This window comes from Orcinus orca, chromosome 5 (genome assembly GCF_937001465.1).
Source record: "Orcinus orca chromosome 5, mOrcOrc1.1, whole genome shotgun sequence".
In the NCBI taxonomy this organism is placed as follows: domain Eukaryota; kingdom Metazoa; phylum Chordata; class Mammalia; order Artiodactyla; family Delphinidae; genus Orcinus; species Orcinus orca.
The window spans coordinates 62,330,776-62,348,391 of NC_064563.1; the positions used below are offsets into that span (position 1 = coordinate 62,330,776).

General features: G+C 38.6%; 1 protein-coding gene and 1 long non-coding RNA gene across 9 annotated transcripts in view; both read right to left on the minus strand.

Annotated features, from left to right (window-relative positions):
* Positions 1 to 17,616, minus strand: part of PEX5L (peroxisomal biogenesis factor 5 like) — a 254,902-nt gene that overhangs the window by 177,433 nt on the left and 59,853 nt on the right. For 4 of the 8 annotated variants that reach the window (XM_004270503.3, XM_033429468.2, XM_004270500.3 and 1 more), the window contains exons 1-2: positions 14,273 to 15,329; positions 12,716 to 12,787 (exon numbers count right to left, since the gene is read on the minus strand). The exons of the other annotated variants lie outside the window; for them this stretch is intronic. In XM_004270503.3, coding sequence (XP_004270551.1) covers positions 12,716 to 12,787; positions 14,273 to 14,365 — 165 coding nt within the window. In that variant the 5' untranslated portion in view covers positions 14,366 to 15,329. Of the gene's footprint in view, positions 1 to 12,715; positions 12,788 to 14,272; positions 15,330 to 17,616 lie in introns of those variants that run through there. 8 annotated transcript variants of the gene reach the window in all.
* LOC117201587 (uncharacterized) lies at positions 1,074 to 11,752 on the minus strand. Its single transcript, XR_004483627.2, has 3 exons — positions 11,699 to 11,752; positions 4,210 to 4,255; positions 1,074 to 1,098 (listed from the first exon to the last, which is right to left on the minus strand). It is a non-coding gene; the product is annotated as an uncharacterized LOC117201587 (long non-coding RNA).

The window sequence follows — 17,616 nt, forward strand, 5'->3', positions numbered from 1 at the left end:
ATAATTGTGTGTTGTTATTAACCTTTTAATAAAAGTGGTTTAAGATTAGAAGGGCTTAAGACATAGATTACCTTAATAAGTTTTACCTCTTAGTCTCCATCATCTGTACTTTCTTTAGGAAACAACCTGGGTCACAGGACTGATTACTGTGTAGGTTCACTTTAATGAATGAAACTGGGAGGGAATATTTGCAAGGTTAGGAACAGTGAAATTAAGGACTTAAGATGCTTAATTTGTCTTAACTCCTTTTCTTTTGTAGTCCTTGGAAATAAAAGTTTAACATCTTTACCAAAATAATAACTGATCTTTTCTTGACACCCCAAATTTGAAAAATCTAAAACAGTGCTCCTCAAGCCACAGTGAGGATCGGAATTCCCTGGAAGCTCGTTGAAACTAATTCCTGGGCCCCAACCTTACAGACTCTGATTCAGTCTGGGATTCAGAGTATGAATTTCTAACAAAATGCAGGTGATGCTGATGCTGCTGGTCCATGGACCTCTCTTTGAACATCTAGGCTCTAAAAAACATATTTGGTCATTGTTCCCCAAAACCATGTCTTGTCCTGGGAATACACTGAACACTAGGAAGACTCTGTAATTCTTTCAGGACCATGACTAGGGAAATGATACACATCTTAGAGGCCTGAGGGTCCTAAGTACTCCCTGAAGTCCTCAGTCCCAAATCTGCTGCAGCACCTGCACCATAACTGCCTATTGACCGAAGCCCCAAGCTGTACTGTTGGCTTCTTAAAGGCCATGCCTATGTTTATGTCATTTCTGTGTCCCAGCACCTGGCAAATACCTTGCGAGAAATAGGCTGTTAAGAAGTTTTTGTAAAGTAAATGAATGAAGTAGGAAGTTAGTTCATTTCCATCAAAATAATGCTATTTTTTTTTCAAAAGCAGCATCCCATGTATCTTTGGAAGTTAAGTTACCTCATAATTAAGAGGAAGACAATTTAATTTTGCTCACGTAGTCTATCTTAGAACCACTTTTTAAACACATGATTCCCTGCTTGGTTGTCCCTCCTGAATACTGATAGCTAAATGTTGCCAGCATCCCTGAACTGGTTCTGCTGGGTTCTCCACTGCTCCCCTTCCTGTATCACATGAAAGGAAGTGTCTTGGGAACAGGGCAGAATCAAGTACCAGTTTTTTTTTAGAACAACAAAAGGTGTAAACGTGCTAAATGTAACTAAATATTTCCCCCACAACCAAACCCCAGAAGACACATAGCAAAATTGTTTACATACCAAACTTCTATAAACAATAGGTTCTCAGATTTTTCTGTTTTCCCATTTGCTCCTTATCCTTTTTAGGAATAGCTTCACTTTTGTTTTCTTTTTTACACTACTCACTCCCCCCCGACCCCACATCTATGGGGTTTAGGAAGTCTGTCTGCAGAGCCAAGAGGGGTTTGTTCATTCTCTTTCTCCTCTCCTAGCATTTGGATTCTCAAAGGTGAAAGTCTCTAGCAGAACCATGAGAAGGGCTCCTTCCCTCCATCTATATCCTTCCAGTCTTAGGGGATATATCAGAAGATTTTGTGATGTGTATCATATATGTATATACATGCACAGGACAAAGGCAAAAGGGGAGGAAGAATGTTACACACTTGGGGTGCTTCAAGTTGTTCAGTATGAATGGGGCATGGAGAAGGATAACAGGGTAGTCAGGGACTGGACCAACCCTGGCCTGCAAGCCCAACTGAGGAGTCTGTGTAATATGTGGGAGGCAGCGAGAAGCATCACTTCTCTCTGTGTCTTGAGTGTCTGTCACCTGTAACCCAAGCAGTGTTGGGGTCCATGCATGCCTTGTACGGCTACTGTGGTTCATAAAACCACAATGGAAGGATTTTAAATCAAGTTCCTTGGAGTCTGGATGAAAGGGTAAGATTGCTCATTCATTTAGTGAAAGACAAATTTCTTCCATTTTTTTTAAAATGCAGAGTTCCTAAGGTTTTATATCTTTAGCTTAAAAGTTTAAGAATAACTAAGCATGTTTGTGAGCTTCAATTTGTTTTATTCTGTACTAAACAACTTGATTTAAAAAATCCATCAGCTGATGCACCATCACTCATTTCTTTGTCAGAAGCTATTCCCATAGTTCACAGAAATTAATGGGTCAATTTTGGGGACACATTTAAAGTTTAAAGATAAAAGCTGAGAGTGTAAGGAAGTGATAACTGGACAACCTTTGACTGGAAGAAAACTACTTCCATGCTTAGTGTTTTTCTACAAGAATTCATTAATTATTCATTAATTATACAAATGAGATAATTTAGTTAGAAAAGAGTGATGAATGAATATTTCTTTCTATTCAGAACCTCTAGCACAAAGCCGAGATGGTACATTCTCTCACCATTTCTTTAATAAGTCACTTATTCATATATTTCAAGAATGAGATCATTTGGCCAAAAAATACTATGATGAGGAATAAATAACAATTGTATTGAATGAAGATTTGTGTGTGCATGTGTTTTTCGTAGATCACAAGATAGGAAGTGGTACTCACCCTGTCTGGGGGTAGACCATGTGAAAAATTAATGACTAAAAATGGAAATGACAGAATTATAGAGTTGTTTTGAAGAAAGAGAAGGAAGCAATGGAGCATTAAAAAAAAAAAAAAAGCAGGTTTGCAAGAACTGTGTTTCTGTCAAACCTTATAGATGCAGTGCCAGAATAAGAGACACATTCCAAAGGCGGGGATCAGAGAGTGGGGCTGAGCAGAAAGGAAAAGACATGTACTGCAAAGTCTGGATGGGAGAGAAATAAAAGCACAACCACAGAAGTGACAAGGTCAGGGCAATGGCAGAGCACAGGCATCTAGGTCCAAAGTCAGAAGAGAAGGAAGGGAAGTCTACTCTCTAAACTCTCTCTGCTGTTTAAGTATCAAAAAAAAAAAACCAACAAAAAAAAAACCATTTGTACAGTCTTTCTGTTCCTTAGTCATTTTTATTTATCAGATTTTGTAATATAAATCTTTTCAGTATAAATATTTCCACCTACAACTGTTTTTCGAAGCCCTTATGACAATAGACACTGATGGAATCAGTAACCAGTGAGTCACAGGCAAGGTTCATTAGACAAAGCGCTGGCAACCCATTCAGAATGGACCGACTAGGCAGCTAGATGCTGAACTGTGGGCCGGGCTCACAATCCCCAAGGCCAATTGAAAGGGAGATGATAAGTTGATCCAGGTGCAGAAGACCTGGGAGATGAGCCGTGGAAAAACCCTCTGCTTCAACGTGGAGGAAACACTCTGCTAAGCTCATTAGGGGCATCTTAGGAGATTCAAATTCCACTTTTAAAACTGGGAAGTTGTCACAAAGTTTGTGAGAACCTCGTTATGAAGTAGGAAGCATCTCATATAAACATCCTTTCATAAAAGCTTATCAGACAAATTTAATAGAGTTAGCTGTGCACTTGAAAGACACACTCCTCTCAAGTGATTTCTCTGGATTGACTGGTATGCCTAGCTTACCAGCATGAGGGAGTTTGGAAGAAAGGCTAAGGAGCAGTTGAATTTAGGAAGGCAGTTATAGGGATAGATGAATGAAGCCAGGACGAGAGGCTGCAGGCCCGAATTCTAATAGTCCCTGTGATATAAAATAACCTAGTGACACAGTCAAGCTACTTCCCTATCTAAGACTCAACTTATTCTGGTTGAAGTAGAACCAATATAATCAAACTTCTTAGCAGCAGTGCCCTTTCATCACCCAAAGCTTGTCTGCGCACCTGGGGCCAACTTACTCTCTAAGGGGTGACGCCACGTGCATGAACCCCCTCCTCTGTTCAAAGTGGCTGGGAACGGGGTCCATGGAGCACAGTTTTAAAACCACTGGATTAGATTATCTTCTGAAATTCCTTCCAGCTCTAATGTCTACAGTTCTCAGACTGACCAGATGAATCTACTTAAAACAACACCAGCACCAACAAAACAAAACAAATTCCCCAAACACAAAACCAGTAAAAGCACAACAAACCTTCCAGAGTGAAAGGGTGAATGGCTTATTTTCAAGTTGTGTTCCAAATGGCTGAGTTTAACCATTACTGTCCCGGCCTGTTATTTTCATATATCACATCATTTTTACATTCAGCATGTCAGCTCACGTCATTTCAATTTTGCATTTATTTTTCTCAGTGACTAAACATGCTGCCAGCACTTTTCCCCATTAGATTAAAAAAATGAGCTATTTGAAAATTACTTACATCTATATATTTTTCCAGTCTGAAAGTCCAGTTTTTTATGCTGCATCTAATGAACATAGGCTGTACATTAATATCTTAAAATAAAGACATATAATGGCATTTAAGATATTTGTTGAACTTGAAGTGGTAACTCGTGGTCTCTCTTTTTCAGTGGTTACAGTTTTTCACTGGGCCCTGTGGATTGCATTACTGTTTGCAAAACTGGGGAAGAGGGACTGGTGGAGGAAAGCTGGGTACTTGCTACTCTGCAAGGCGGGTACCTTGTTTACTCTCTGAGTTGCTAAGTTGGTAAGACTAGGAGGTAGTAAAAGTCCTGAATAGGAACTATCAGCAATACTTTCTCCACTTACAAATATCTGACCTACTCATTTTATCAAATGGGGATTTTTTACACTTTAGGTAACAAGTTCCCTTTTGAGGTACTTGAACCTCCGGGGGACTGAAGACCATCTGACAATCATATCTTTTTATTTATTTATTTATATAAGTTATTTATTTTTGGCTGTGTTGGGTCTTCGTTGCTGCGTGCGGGCTTTCTCTAGTTGTGGTGAGCGGGGGCTACTCTGTTGCGGTGCATGGGTTTCTCACTGCGGTGGCTTCTCTTGTTTCGGAGCACGGGCTCTAGGTGCGTGGGCTTCAGTAGTTGTGGCTCACGGGCTTAGTTGCTCCGCAGCATGTGGATATTCCCGGACCAGGGCTTGAACCCATATCCCCTGCATTGGCAGGTGGATTCTTAACGACTGTGCCACCAGGGAAGCCCTGACAGTTATATCTTAATGTCTATTGTTTTAATCAGATCGACAACCAGGTTAGGTTAGTTTTCAAGGGAGAGGGTGTAAAGCAGGAGAGAAACGGGGAGAGCAGAGGCTCACTTGGGCCCATGTCAGCATCCTACTCTCCTTTGATCTTAGAGTCTCATGAGTGTAACAGGTCACAAACTGGAACCCCAGGGCTGTATACAGAACCACACTATTTTGTTTGACTACACATTGCTATAAAATTTAAAAACTGGTTGTAAACATTTAAAAAGCAGCAGATTAATTGCTTCTCTTGAAAAATTAGTATATGTGGTGATCCTGAGCCCATTTTTCAACAAGATGGCAATCAGCTGGGGCTGGTAGGGGCTGCTTCTTCTAGAGGGGCCAGCTTGTGACATTAGCCACTGTCCTCCTCACTCCCTATTTTTCTTACACACAGTCTGTTCCCCTCATTTCTGTACTTGGTTGATCCAAGGAGACATTTGTATCTATGACCTCAGAATAGACTTTATTGTTTAGAATTATACCTCAGTCCTGAAGAAATCCAAGGGGATTCTATACCTACTAAATCTAAGGCTTTTACCATCAACTCCCACCACTCACCCACCCCAGTACCTGACATGTATAAAGCACTTATTTCATGCCATGAATTTTGCTAAGCCTTTGTTTACAGCAACTTATTTATCCTAACAACTACTTTATGAAGTAGATAGAATTTTCCTCATTTTATAGCAGAGCAGCCTGAGGCTCAGAGAGGCTGGTTAATTTTCCCAAGGTAATATAGCTACTACATGGCTGTAGCCAGTTTTCATTCAGATTCCTGACTGTGAAAGCCTCCCTCTTAACCACTGTGTAACAACTTTGCTATATTCGCAATGGCCAACACGAGCAGTGGCAGAGGAGCCAGGAGCCCCGAAAGGGCACCAGACTAGAGTAACTGACAGTATCTTACAGAAGGCATGCAAACTGCTTACTAGGAAAACGGTGGGAATAAGCAAAGTGAAAATGTGACGCAACAACCAACTCAACGTTCAGGAAGTGTGAGCTGCTGACGGAAAGAGCATGAGACAAAATAGCAGTGGTCCCGGATTCTAGACTTGGTTCTGACCAAAGGAGGCTGAGCTGGACACAAGGCTCTTCAGAGGCGCATCCCCATTTGAACCTCACAACAGACATCTGAGCCAGATGGTATTATTCCACTTCACAGATGAAGAAACAGAAACTCAGAGAACTTAAATTGCTCACTCCAAGGTCTTCCGCTTAGTAAGCGGCATAGCCAAGACTAGAAACTAGGATGATGGCCTCCTACTTCATTCATTTCAGGTGTCTCCTGCCTGCCCCTGTGTCACTCTATAAAGAGCGACCCTCTACATTTTTTTGCCTTCTATCTTCAGATCTCAGTAATGTGTCAGAAGACTCTGAAATTAAGATATTAGGTCTGCCCTTTCTGTTTTTCCTAGAGTCAGAGGTGATGCCTAGGGGTATCAGTATACTAAATTGAAATGCATCAATTCAAAAAACCAAAGAAACCTCTCAGCATTGTGAGTTTACAAGGAAAAATAAAGTAAGATATTTTGCATTACTGTGATTTCCACCCCTCACCCCCTTCTCAATTACCAGTAACTCAGAACTATTTTCATATTACTTGACACAAATAGGTAATATTTAGGAATAAAAGATGGGTAAAAATGCCTTTATCCCAGTAATTTTTCTATTTAACCTTGTGCAAAACTTTCCCCTTGCCTTGTACATTTATTGATGATAAATAGCTTTGCTGACAAGATGGCACTGATTGGACTACAGTAGTGAATCTCTGTTTACTCCAATGCTGATTTCAGATAGATAGCAAATTTGAAAAGCTTTGGCCTCTCTCATCACACCTGAATATGGCTTATTTTCATTGAACCATTTCTCATCTATCACTCTTTCTGAGGAAAATGCTAATGAGCCTATGTCTGCTGTGAGCATAATGGGGGCAACCACAACGGCATAATGTGTTTGGTCCTTCCAGCGTCTCACTGTATCCTGCTTCAGAATCTCCAGGCTGCCCAGCTTGTTTCTTTTCTGCAAGTCTAAAGGGGGTTTCTGTTCTTGGTGACCAACATGGGGTTCCAAGAAGGTACCCAGGGAGAGTGTTATACATGATGCCAAGAGACAGGGTCTCATGCTTTATAAGCCTTCTCAGAGGTAAATGGGATGTGACTTATATTTAAATTAAGTCACCATATTGATATGGCAAAAAAAAGCACTGGCCAGATGGTGCTGAGTACAACAAGGCAGTGATACATATCACCCCCATTCCTTTTACTATTTATGAGTCCGAGAATCAGGTCAGCTGCTTAGATGGTGGTATGACCACACTAACTGGCAGCAGAAGGAAGCTCAGTATCTTTTCCTGTTAATCTGTTTTTCTCATTCTTCCATTTTTCTTTTACGTTGGCCTATATTTTCCTCTTTAGGATGCATTCCCACAATGACCACTAGGATAAAATTACAATCCTACTCAAATGCTTATGTGCTACTGGAAACACAAGGGGGTGGCGATACTTTGTCTCTTCTTTTTCTTTAGAGAAAAATCACAGAAATTCTAGTTTCCATTGCTTTCTGCTCGGGCTTCTCCTACAAATTTAAAAGGAGACTCTCACAAGGGTTTTGGGCTAAGAAAGGTATGTGTTGTCTCTCCCCATGGTACTTCTCACGTCTGGCCAAGGCCCTCTTGGAGGAGGCTGTGTAGGGATGGGAAGGGTGAGTGGATGGCAACAACCACCCTTCAGCTCTAATTTTGTGCACATTTGTTTTGAAGGACTTTTCTCTCCTAATAAGCTATAGGGGCCAAGAGGGAAGTAAACTGTTAAGGAGTGTTTGTGGAAAAGATTATCCCTGTGAGGGTTCAATAAATAAATACTGGCCAATTATGATACTTCCTAGTAGACGGTTATTTTATATAATTAGAGTACTGAAGCAAAACAGCTTCTTAATGCCCACCTATGGGATGACCAGTAATGGGCGACCGCAGAGAGCTATATAGGATGATAGATGGTGTACTGGCTTGCACATTGGGAGGGAAGGCTGGCTTCCAGTCCTCTCTGTGTACCTAAGCAGGGACTCGGGGGAAACTCGATTCACCTTTCTAGATCTCAATGTTCCTGTCTGCTGAATTGGGGTTGTGTGGTGGTGTTATGGACTGAATGTTTGTGTCCCCTCCAAATTCATGTGTTGAAGCCCTAACCCTTAATGTGTCTGTATTTGGAGACAGGCCTGCAAGGAGGTGATAATGGTTAAATGATGCCTCAAGAATGGGGCCCTAAAAAGAGGAAGACACACCAGAGCTCGCTCGCTCGCTCTCTCTTTCTCTCTCTGCCATATGAGGATGTGAGGATAAAGTGAGAAGTTGGTTATCTACAGGTCAGGAAGAGAGCCTTCGCCAGAAACCAACCATGCCAGTCTGTTTATCTTGGACTTTCTAGCCGCCAGAGCTGTGAGAAAGAAATCTGTGTTGTTTAAGCCACCCAGTCTATGATATTTTGTATGGCAGGCCAAGCAGACTAATAGGTGGTGATGACTAGCTACTTAAAATGACATAATGGTTATAAATTCATCTTCTTAGAGAAACTCTAAGAGCTGGGAAGAGAAGAGTAGTATTTTACAAATAAGGAAACACCTCAAATCACAAGACTACCACAAGAACACAAGGCTACTAAGTGGAATTCAGTCAGATGCAAACCTGGGTCTTTAAGGCACCTTTAGTTGTAAATGTCCGTGATTTTCTTGTTTTCAGCATCATTATACTGGATGTCTATGAATTCTAGTTTTTAGGTTTCCAGGTAATGCCCAGTTGAAGAATGTCAAATTTATCACAGGTCATACGTATGCTTTTTCTCTTTAGAACTGCAAGAGTTATTTCCTTTGACCCGGCCATTCTCAAAGTATGGTCTGGGACCAGCAGTGGGAACTGAGGACTTAGAAATCCAAATTCTTGGGCCCAACCTCTCGACCTGCAGAATCAGAAACTCTGGGGGTGGGTGGGGCCCAGCAATCTGTGTTCTGAGAAGCCCTCTAGAGGATTCTGAGGTTGCTAAAACTTGAGAACCATGGTTCTGGTCCATATACACTTGTTCCCTTTGTCATGGGTTGACATTTGACATTTCCCCACCTTATTGCACTGAAAGATATGCAGCTGCAACTTTGAGTCCTACAGTCAACTAAATCTACGACATACTGTGAAAACCATTTTGAAAAATGCTTGAACCTACAAGTGTATCCCCTTTATAGTGATAATATTCTATACTTTTGTGTCAGCCTTGGTTACCTCCTTTAAGTCTGCTTGGAATTTGAAAACATTTTAGAAAAAAAGCTATCTTGGTGAACATACACAAACCTTGAGTTAAACTGACTCTATTCTAATTAAAAATAGTAATTTAAAATAGAATTAATTTATAATTTATTCAAATGTTTTTAATCACTTACTCAATGTTTTTAATGTTTTTAATCACTTACTCAAGGTACTTGACCATCTACTCCCCCACTCCCACCCCTGATATCTCAGCAACTTCAAAGAAAATTCATTTGTACATGAAATCTATTCCTAAACAAGATGCACCCCCTTCCAGTCAGGAAAGAATATTTTAATAAATAATAAGAATAATCCAAAATCCATATTTAAAATTTCTTTTAAATATGTATTTATCCTAGAAAGCCAAATATAGAACTAATTTTATGTATTTTATTATAATTATATGTATATAATAACTGTATATATGTCTATTATATATGTTATATAATTATACACATAATGAAATATCTGTATATATTTATATCAAATGTCTGGGTTTTAGAGGTATAAAGATTTTTATCTAATGCTTCCTTTGATTACTTTCCTATGCTTGAAATTTGAAAACTCTAGGGATTTTTGGAGAATATGGACTTCAATGCCAATGTGATACATTTATATTTAAATGACTATAGAAGTGTGTGGGTGTGTGATTACATATTATATGGCAGCTCCTATTACTTTAGGACATCAACACTAATCTAAGAATTCTCTGGAATGTTTTCATGTGTATCTCAAATAAATCTTGCCACTCAAATTTCACAAAAAGAGAAGCACAATATTGCCTTTTAGAAGAAAACCTTACACATTTCCAAAATTACTTTTTCTTATGTAGAAATAACACAGAAATCACCTTTTACCCCCTTGAATGTGGGCAGCCAGAGTGAACAAAATCCTCATACTCTGGGCTGGTTCTGCTATTAATTTGCTTACATAAGCAAAATTGTGGGCTTTCTGTGGAAGTACAAGACTGGCAAATCACAGGACTGATAAAACGGCGTATAGCTTGCACAGCATTTGTAGAGCAACAGCTTCTGAATGACAGATTAAATGAGCTTAGTAGACTTCTGCCCTTCACAGCACTCCAACTATTTTATTTAAAGCTTTTTGCAATTATATGAAGATTGACTAACAAATTTCTACCATGTTTCTGAAAAGACACAGGAAGACTAAATTGAACATAAAGATTCCTTCCCCCCTGCCAAAATATATATAACAACTGTGAGATGAAGCACTATTAGAAAAAAGTGTTTTACCACATCCACACATAAACACACATACACTTTTAAAGTTGATCTCTTAAACTTAGGAAGAATTTTTTTGTAGTGTTATAAAGACTAATTAGAGTGTTTTCCCAAATATTTTTCTTCGAGATGTCAACGCTGTCATTGTTTCTACCTAGGATTTGTTCATTACATCAACACCAAATAAACCTTCCCCAAAAGGAAGGACTACTCTTACTGCCAACAGCAAACACCAAAGCCAACTCATATTCATAATTACTCATCTTTTGAGACATGTTTTGACATGAATGACTCAGCAAAGCTGGGTCACTGCCAACTGGTGCCAACTGGTCCAACGGCACCGGGGGAAACATGATAACTACAGAGACAACAGTGACTGAGAAACTGAATCCTCCCTCATTTGATCCAGGCAAGAAAAGTGTTATTTTCTGAAGAAGCAGGAAAGTGCATTCTCTTTTTTAAAAGATTGCTAAACAGTTAATAAAATGTGTTTAGGCACAACAATATAAATTTTGTGAAAAGTGCCACGAGAATAAAAGAACAATGACTCCCTTTTCTGAATCCCCAAATTCACTTAAAACAAAAAGAAGCTTTAGGAAAAACTAAAGAAAAGAAAGAAAGAAAACAAAAGCAGCTTTGGGGGTAGAATGATAGTAAAGAAGTATAAAAACAGTAGGAATTTAACTTCTACATGATTAAAGAAGAAATAAAAAGTAAAACTTTTAATTTTAATAGAGAAATTTATAGGTATATATGTTCTCATAATATACTCAATTGTATTTTACTAGTTCATTTGCCAGGGAGGTCCAGTCCTTTCATCAGAATGCTAGTCTACAGCACAGGATCTATGGGAGATGGAGATCACACACCCCAAGTAATTAATCTGGCATAGTTAAAATGATAGCTAATAGCCCAGCAGAGCACTCAGGCTCCAGTCCCACTTATCTTATTAACCGAACTGACAATTTGGCGCTGAGTAGAAACATAGGGCCATATCCAACACTCTTCCACCCTGGTTTACTCAGGAGCAGGAGGAGAGTGAAGATAAGGCAAGAAAAACTTGAAGGTAGTTTGAGTGAACCCTGTAGTATGGACATACTCTGCACCTCCTGGGGAGATGCTTTGTTCAGTTTTCCCCAGAAGACCACTTCAGTTACCTTAATTATTCCAGGCCTAATAAGCCAGTTGGTAAGTTAATTGTTTCTGGTTGCTATCTTCTGATGGTCATTTTTCCTTTGTTCAGAAATAGACACAATGGCTCCTTTAATGCAATCACCACGATGCAAAACAGACTGCATGATTGATTAGGAAACTGTCTAAATTCAACTTGGCTTTCTGTAACTTGCTGACTGCCTTCTTTGTAACTTCTTCATCTGCTCAGATTCCTTTGAATTATTTCTCTGTCTCCACCTGAGCTTACATCAGAATCAGAGCCACTTACACATGAAATAGATGTGCAGTTATCTTGTCTCCCTGATAATTAACAAAGACGTTAAGGGCTAATGCCAATTCAGTGGCACGAGCTGGATACCTTCCATTACCTGTCATTGTTTATGGTATATTAAGCAGTTTTCATTTCACCTTATGGGCCCATATGAAATATAAGCTAGATGTTTCTCAAATCACAGGCTGTATTAAAGAATATTAAATAGCTTCTTTTTTTGTTTGTTTTTAAAAAAAGTCTCTAAATTTACTGCAGACAATCTGAGAAAGTAAATTGGGCAATATGTTTAAACTTCTCAGTTTTTTAAAGTCTTATATCCCTGTCCTCTTAACTTATATTTATTGTCTTACACTAATAGTAGCATTTCTCATTTTCAAAATAATTTACTTTCTGGTTCTTATTTAAATATTTTTTTCCAACAAATTATCATTGTACTGATTTCATTTTTCAAGTGGGGCTTTTAATTTCCAAAAATTCTCTTATCTTGCTCTGCTTTATTTTTCATCATTCTTACATACAGGACATACATGTTGACATCATGCAGAAGTCAGTGCATCAGAGGCGTTAGACAGGGAGGCTTAGCTGCTTTCAAAATCTATCTTATTATGCAGGCCTCAGTTAGATGAGCTAAGCTAATATAGCTTCCAGGGCAGGGCTGAAAGCTCAAAGGGCTTCAGTTGTCAAAAATCTACAATGCAACATTAGAAACTGTATGTAAGCATTCACTTACCTGCTTTTGATCAACAATTATTTTCAGGTCTTCATCACTGCTTAGTTTTCCATATCCTTTTTCTTTACTTTTCTTGTGAAAGAATAATTTTAAATGATCATTTAGTTTCTTTCCATTAATAATGTTAATTCCCACTTAATACTTTTTAAAGATAAAAGTCTTTTCTTAGCATTGTTCACTAGTCATAATACATCATTCTTTATGCCAATCTCTCATGGACAACAGAAAATATCTTTATTAAACTGCTGGCTTCTGCTTAGCCTCTCCCATCCAAATTATACTTTTAATCCTTCTCTGAATATTGTTATGCTTCCTTTCTTTCTTCAATTGTATATTTTTAGAAAAGATTCTTTAATAATTCGAGATAAATAAGCAACTCCTTAAAGAGTCCCAGCACATTTTTCTTAAAGACTGAAACTGCATTTAGTGATTATATTATGCTTAAGATTTCAACTATTAAATGTTTTATTTTAATCCTTTATATATTTTTAAGACTAAGCAAGAATAACACCACTCAGGTAACGAATCTTCAGATTTTCTGTATTTGCTTATAAATCTGATGAAAACTAACATTGGCAAAACAACTCAGAAATAATTTTAAAAAGATAAGTAAAATAATTTTCAAAATTAGGTAGTTTGAAAAGTTGGTAGGGTATGGACCATTTTAAAAAATGTACTTTATTGGCATTTTCCCCCTTTTATCTTCCCCATAGCAAAAGTTCATAACTTCATAAGTTAGAAAAGGACATAGATCATTACAACCATTTTACTGTTGTGTTACAGGAGAAAGATAATATGTCTGAGTCTTTTCTTTTTCTTTCTCCCAGTGCAATAGTTAAACAAAATACCATTTGGAATGACAGTTGCTTCTTCATAATTTCAGAAACATAGTACCTTCATAGAGGACCAGTAAGAAAAAGAAAAGAAAATTCACTACATAATTAGCTGTAATCCAAGGTTATTATTTTTTAAAAAAGCAATTCTTGCTCTCGGTATTAATTATATCAACTAGAATTAAGGGAATTAAAAATATTTCTTATGTTTGTATCTACTGTGCCATATTAGGATCCTCATCTCATTGGGGGAAGAATTACAACCTTCAGCGAACATGACATAAATCTTCTTTATACTGTGGGAAACGATTCTTGTCTGTTTTTTCTCCTATAACATTTCAAAAGCAGATTTCCATATTTCCTCCCCAATAAACATACCTCCTATTTTTGTGGGTTGTTTTTCTGTAATAAAGATATTTTTCTGAATCTTCAAGTACTAGGATGCATAAATAAAATCTGAATTCTCATTCATATATTAATGAGTTTAACCACTTAGAACAGAACAGATGGCCACAGTATTTCTCTCTATTATTATTCTTGTCCTCATTTGAGGTTCCATTTCAGGACTGATGGAAAACAAAAAGAACAAGGTTGGTTTTGATCAAGATGGACTTCCTTCCTTCCACTTTGCTTTAGTACACTGGTTGCCATAAGATATTGTCCAGAAACCCTCTAATGCAAAACATTAAGAAATGCCTTTCTGAATATTGATCTGTATACTTACCAAGTAGCTCATGTGCATGACCCGACTTCTGGACAAAAGGACATTAAGTAGAGATGGAATGTGGGTCTTTCCATCCATTTCACTGTCAGACATCCCAGAATTCTTTGCACCAGCGGCAGTGGCTTCATTGCCAGAACTTGCTGACCAGAGAACCACAGATCTTGCCCAGCAGCAGTATTTATAGTGTACCACAATAATTGAAGTATCCCCGAATCACTGTCTTGACTTTGTAAACATTGTGAAATTTGGGGTTTGCACAAAAAATTATTGAAACTAAAATTTCTTCTTTTCTAGCTTATATCCAAGTATATGTTCCCTGACTGCTTTTCTAGTTTAATGCTCAAAAAACCCCTCCATCTATTATTATACAGATTTTTATATTTCATCTCACGCATATGGACTCTTCAGCTTCTCTGTCATAAAAGCTTTCAATTCTCCCTTTTCAATGTCCTGCCCCAGACTTTCTTGTGATTAGCAAATCACTGCTAATAGATATAACAATGTCGGCATTCACAGAACGTAATTCAAGATCGCCATTTCTGCCAATACCAGATTCCACTTTTCCAGTTTAATCCCAACTCCCTATCTGGTTTATTACTAAATTTTACCAGGAAGAGGCTAGGGAAGGAGATTATATCCCCAACTATTGTTAAGTAGAAGTTGGCATTTTCCAAGAGTGGGGGAGGCTCTGGGCTTGCTCTTAAGCCCCTACTTTCCAAACAGCAGACAACTGTACACAGAGTCAGAAGCCTTCCAGTTTTACTCTAGAGTTAAGCAATATTTTCTAGCTCACCCCATAACCCAGGGGGATTAAGCCTTTTCTAAGCCATAATGGTTATTCGCTCACTTACTGCTTATTTCTAGTGCGAGTATAATCCTCTTTCAAGCACTCAGCTTCCCACTTTGACTGCTTAGATCAGCCAGCCCAGGCCGGGGTCTTCAGCTCTCCTCCCTCCTCCCAGCCGGGAATCCCTGTCTTCTATCTCTGCACTTTGTCAAGCACAAAAAGCAACTCCATAGTTTCTGCGTGGTCTTTCACATTAGCCAAAGGACTGAACTAGAAGGAGAAAGAAAGCTAACCTCCCCACTGTCCAAGCGTGAGGAGGCAGGGCTTCTGTGGGAGGAGAAGCCCGAGGGTAATCACTTCCTGTGCTCCGCCCACCTCCCCTGGCAGCCACTGGGGCTGAGGATTTCAACTGAGGCAGTAAGGTTAGGCCCCTGTCCACCTCAGCCTGAGCACGCTGCTTGTGGAAAGCCGATTTTGTTCACTGCTCCCCTATGTGCAGCTGAGGAGGGAGCATCAGTGCAGTGGAGCTAAAACAGTGCAGCTGAGGAGGGAGCGTCAGTGCAGTGGAGCTAAAACAGTGCAGCTGAGGAGGGAGCAGCAGTGCAGTGAAGCTAAAACAGTGAGGACCTCGAGGTGGGAGAAGTGAGGAAAGGAAGGAAATAGTCATCATTTGCTGAGAATGCCTCCCTCCCTGTAAGAAGCTTTCAGCTCAGGATAAGTGTCCAGTCTCTGAAACTCCAAACACAGTATCTCCCCTCTTCCTCACACATTATGAACCCTTTCTGAGTAACTGGTAGGAAAACTATCTAGTTATTTTTTAGTACTGCCAAATTTTTTAATACCACTGAATCAGAGCTGTTGTTTTCTTAGGAACATCGAGCCTAACTGGTAATCTTTCCTCTCTGTAAATGTTCCACCAGCTCTCCTTGACCCTATCTACCTCCACAAAAGTGAAACAGAAAGCTGGGTTTATTCACTTGAACTAAATAAACCATAAAACTTGGAAACTGTATAGGAAAACCATATATGGCCACAGACATAGAATGTATTATATAAGGAAAATTTGCAAGTAAGTAACAAAACAATAATAAAATTTGATGGGATAGAGACCTGACAAATGAAGTACCCAATGTTCATTTTAGAATAAGAGTTATGAGTCTATGAAAAAGTAAGAGTTTTAACTGAAAGCTACTAGTTGTATATGGGTTGAATTAAGAGGATTCATCATACTCACTAGGAATGGAATATATAAGGGAAGTTTTGAAAAGGAAAAGGAACACATGATTTAATTAATTGTACAAATTAGCCTCAATGACAATTTTTGCCTAACTATAGATGTCAAAATAAATATAAAGGTTTGCATATAAAATTACAAAAAATATTATGACTATTACTTATTTAATACTGCAATGTGATAAATAGACCTGAATTTATTTAAGCAAATGTTAATGAAGAATAATAATATACACAAAAGAAGCAAAGACCTTCCTACTCCCTTTGTGGTTGTCACTATTCAGTTCCTATCTTCTTATTTTTCCTACCTTCAATCCCTTCTTCACGACCACCTTCCTTCCTGCAGCCTGCAAAACTGCTCAGTTTTCCCTGTTCTAAAAGATGACTTCCTCACATCTGCTTTCCCCTAATGACATTCATTTAATCTCTCTTATCTCTTTACCATCAAGCTTGAAAGAGTGGTCCGTGCTCACTAGCCATAGTTCCTTCCTTTCTCTTCACTTCTAAACCAATCACAATCAGGTTGCAATTTACTATAGTTGCATTCTTGACGGTCACCAATGGCCTCCTAATTATCAAATTCTCTAGCAGCCCTTTTTAGAACTAACTGTATGAATTAGTCCCAAATGCAACTTATGATTGACTATAGATGTCAAAATAAATGCAAATATTACTTCTTTCAGTGGTCAGGTCTGTATCATGTATTTTCAGAAATGTCTTTGTTGTTATTTACACCGTTACAGCTGTTACATGGTGTTGCCACCAGGTGAATAGGATATCAGCGAGAGGGGGGAGCACATACTGTGCTAAGAAGATACTTGCTGAGTTTTAGGTGTCTGTGGAAAGTTCATCCAAGTGCAAAGATCCAGTTGGCCGCTTGGTTATATGGATCTATATTTTTAGGAGAGAGATAGGGCAAGACATATGGATTGATGGGGATAATTAAAATTGTAGGAGTGGTCGAACTCATTAAAAAAGAAAATGTAGAGTCAGCAGAGAAGAGGACTAAGGCTGGAGTCATGGAGAATCATTACATTTAAAGAATGGGCCAAAGAAAAGAACCCAGTGAAGGAGGCAGAATAGGAGTGGCCATAGGTTTAGGAGGAGAACCAGAATGCAGTCCAAGGAAAACAAGTCATAAATGGTGTCAAATGCTGATGAAAGGTTAAATAAGGAGAACTGCACACTTTCACTGTATTTGGCATTTTGGAAGTCATCAAGGATGTTAGGAATGGAAGAATTAGTGAAGGTGGAACCAAGACTAGAGTAAATTAATGAATATATTGGTGGTAAGGGTGAGAGAGGACTTATTTTCCCTTAGAAA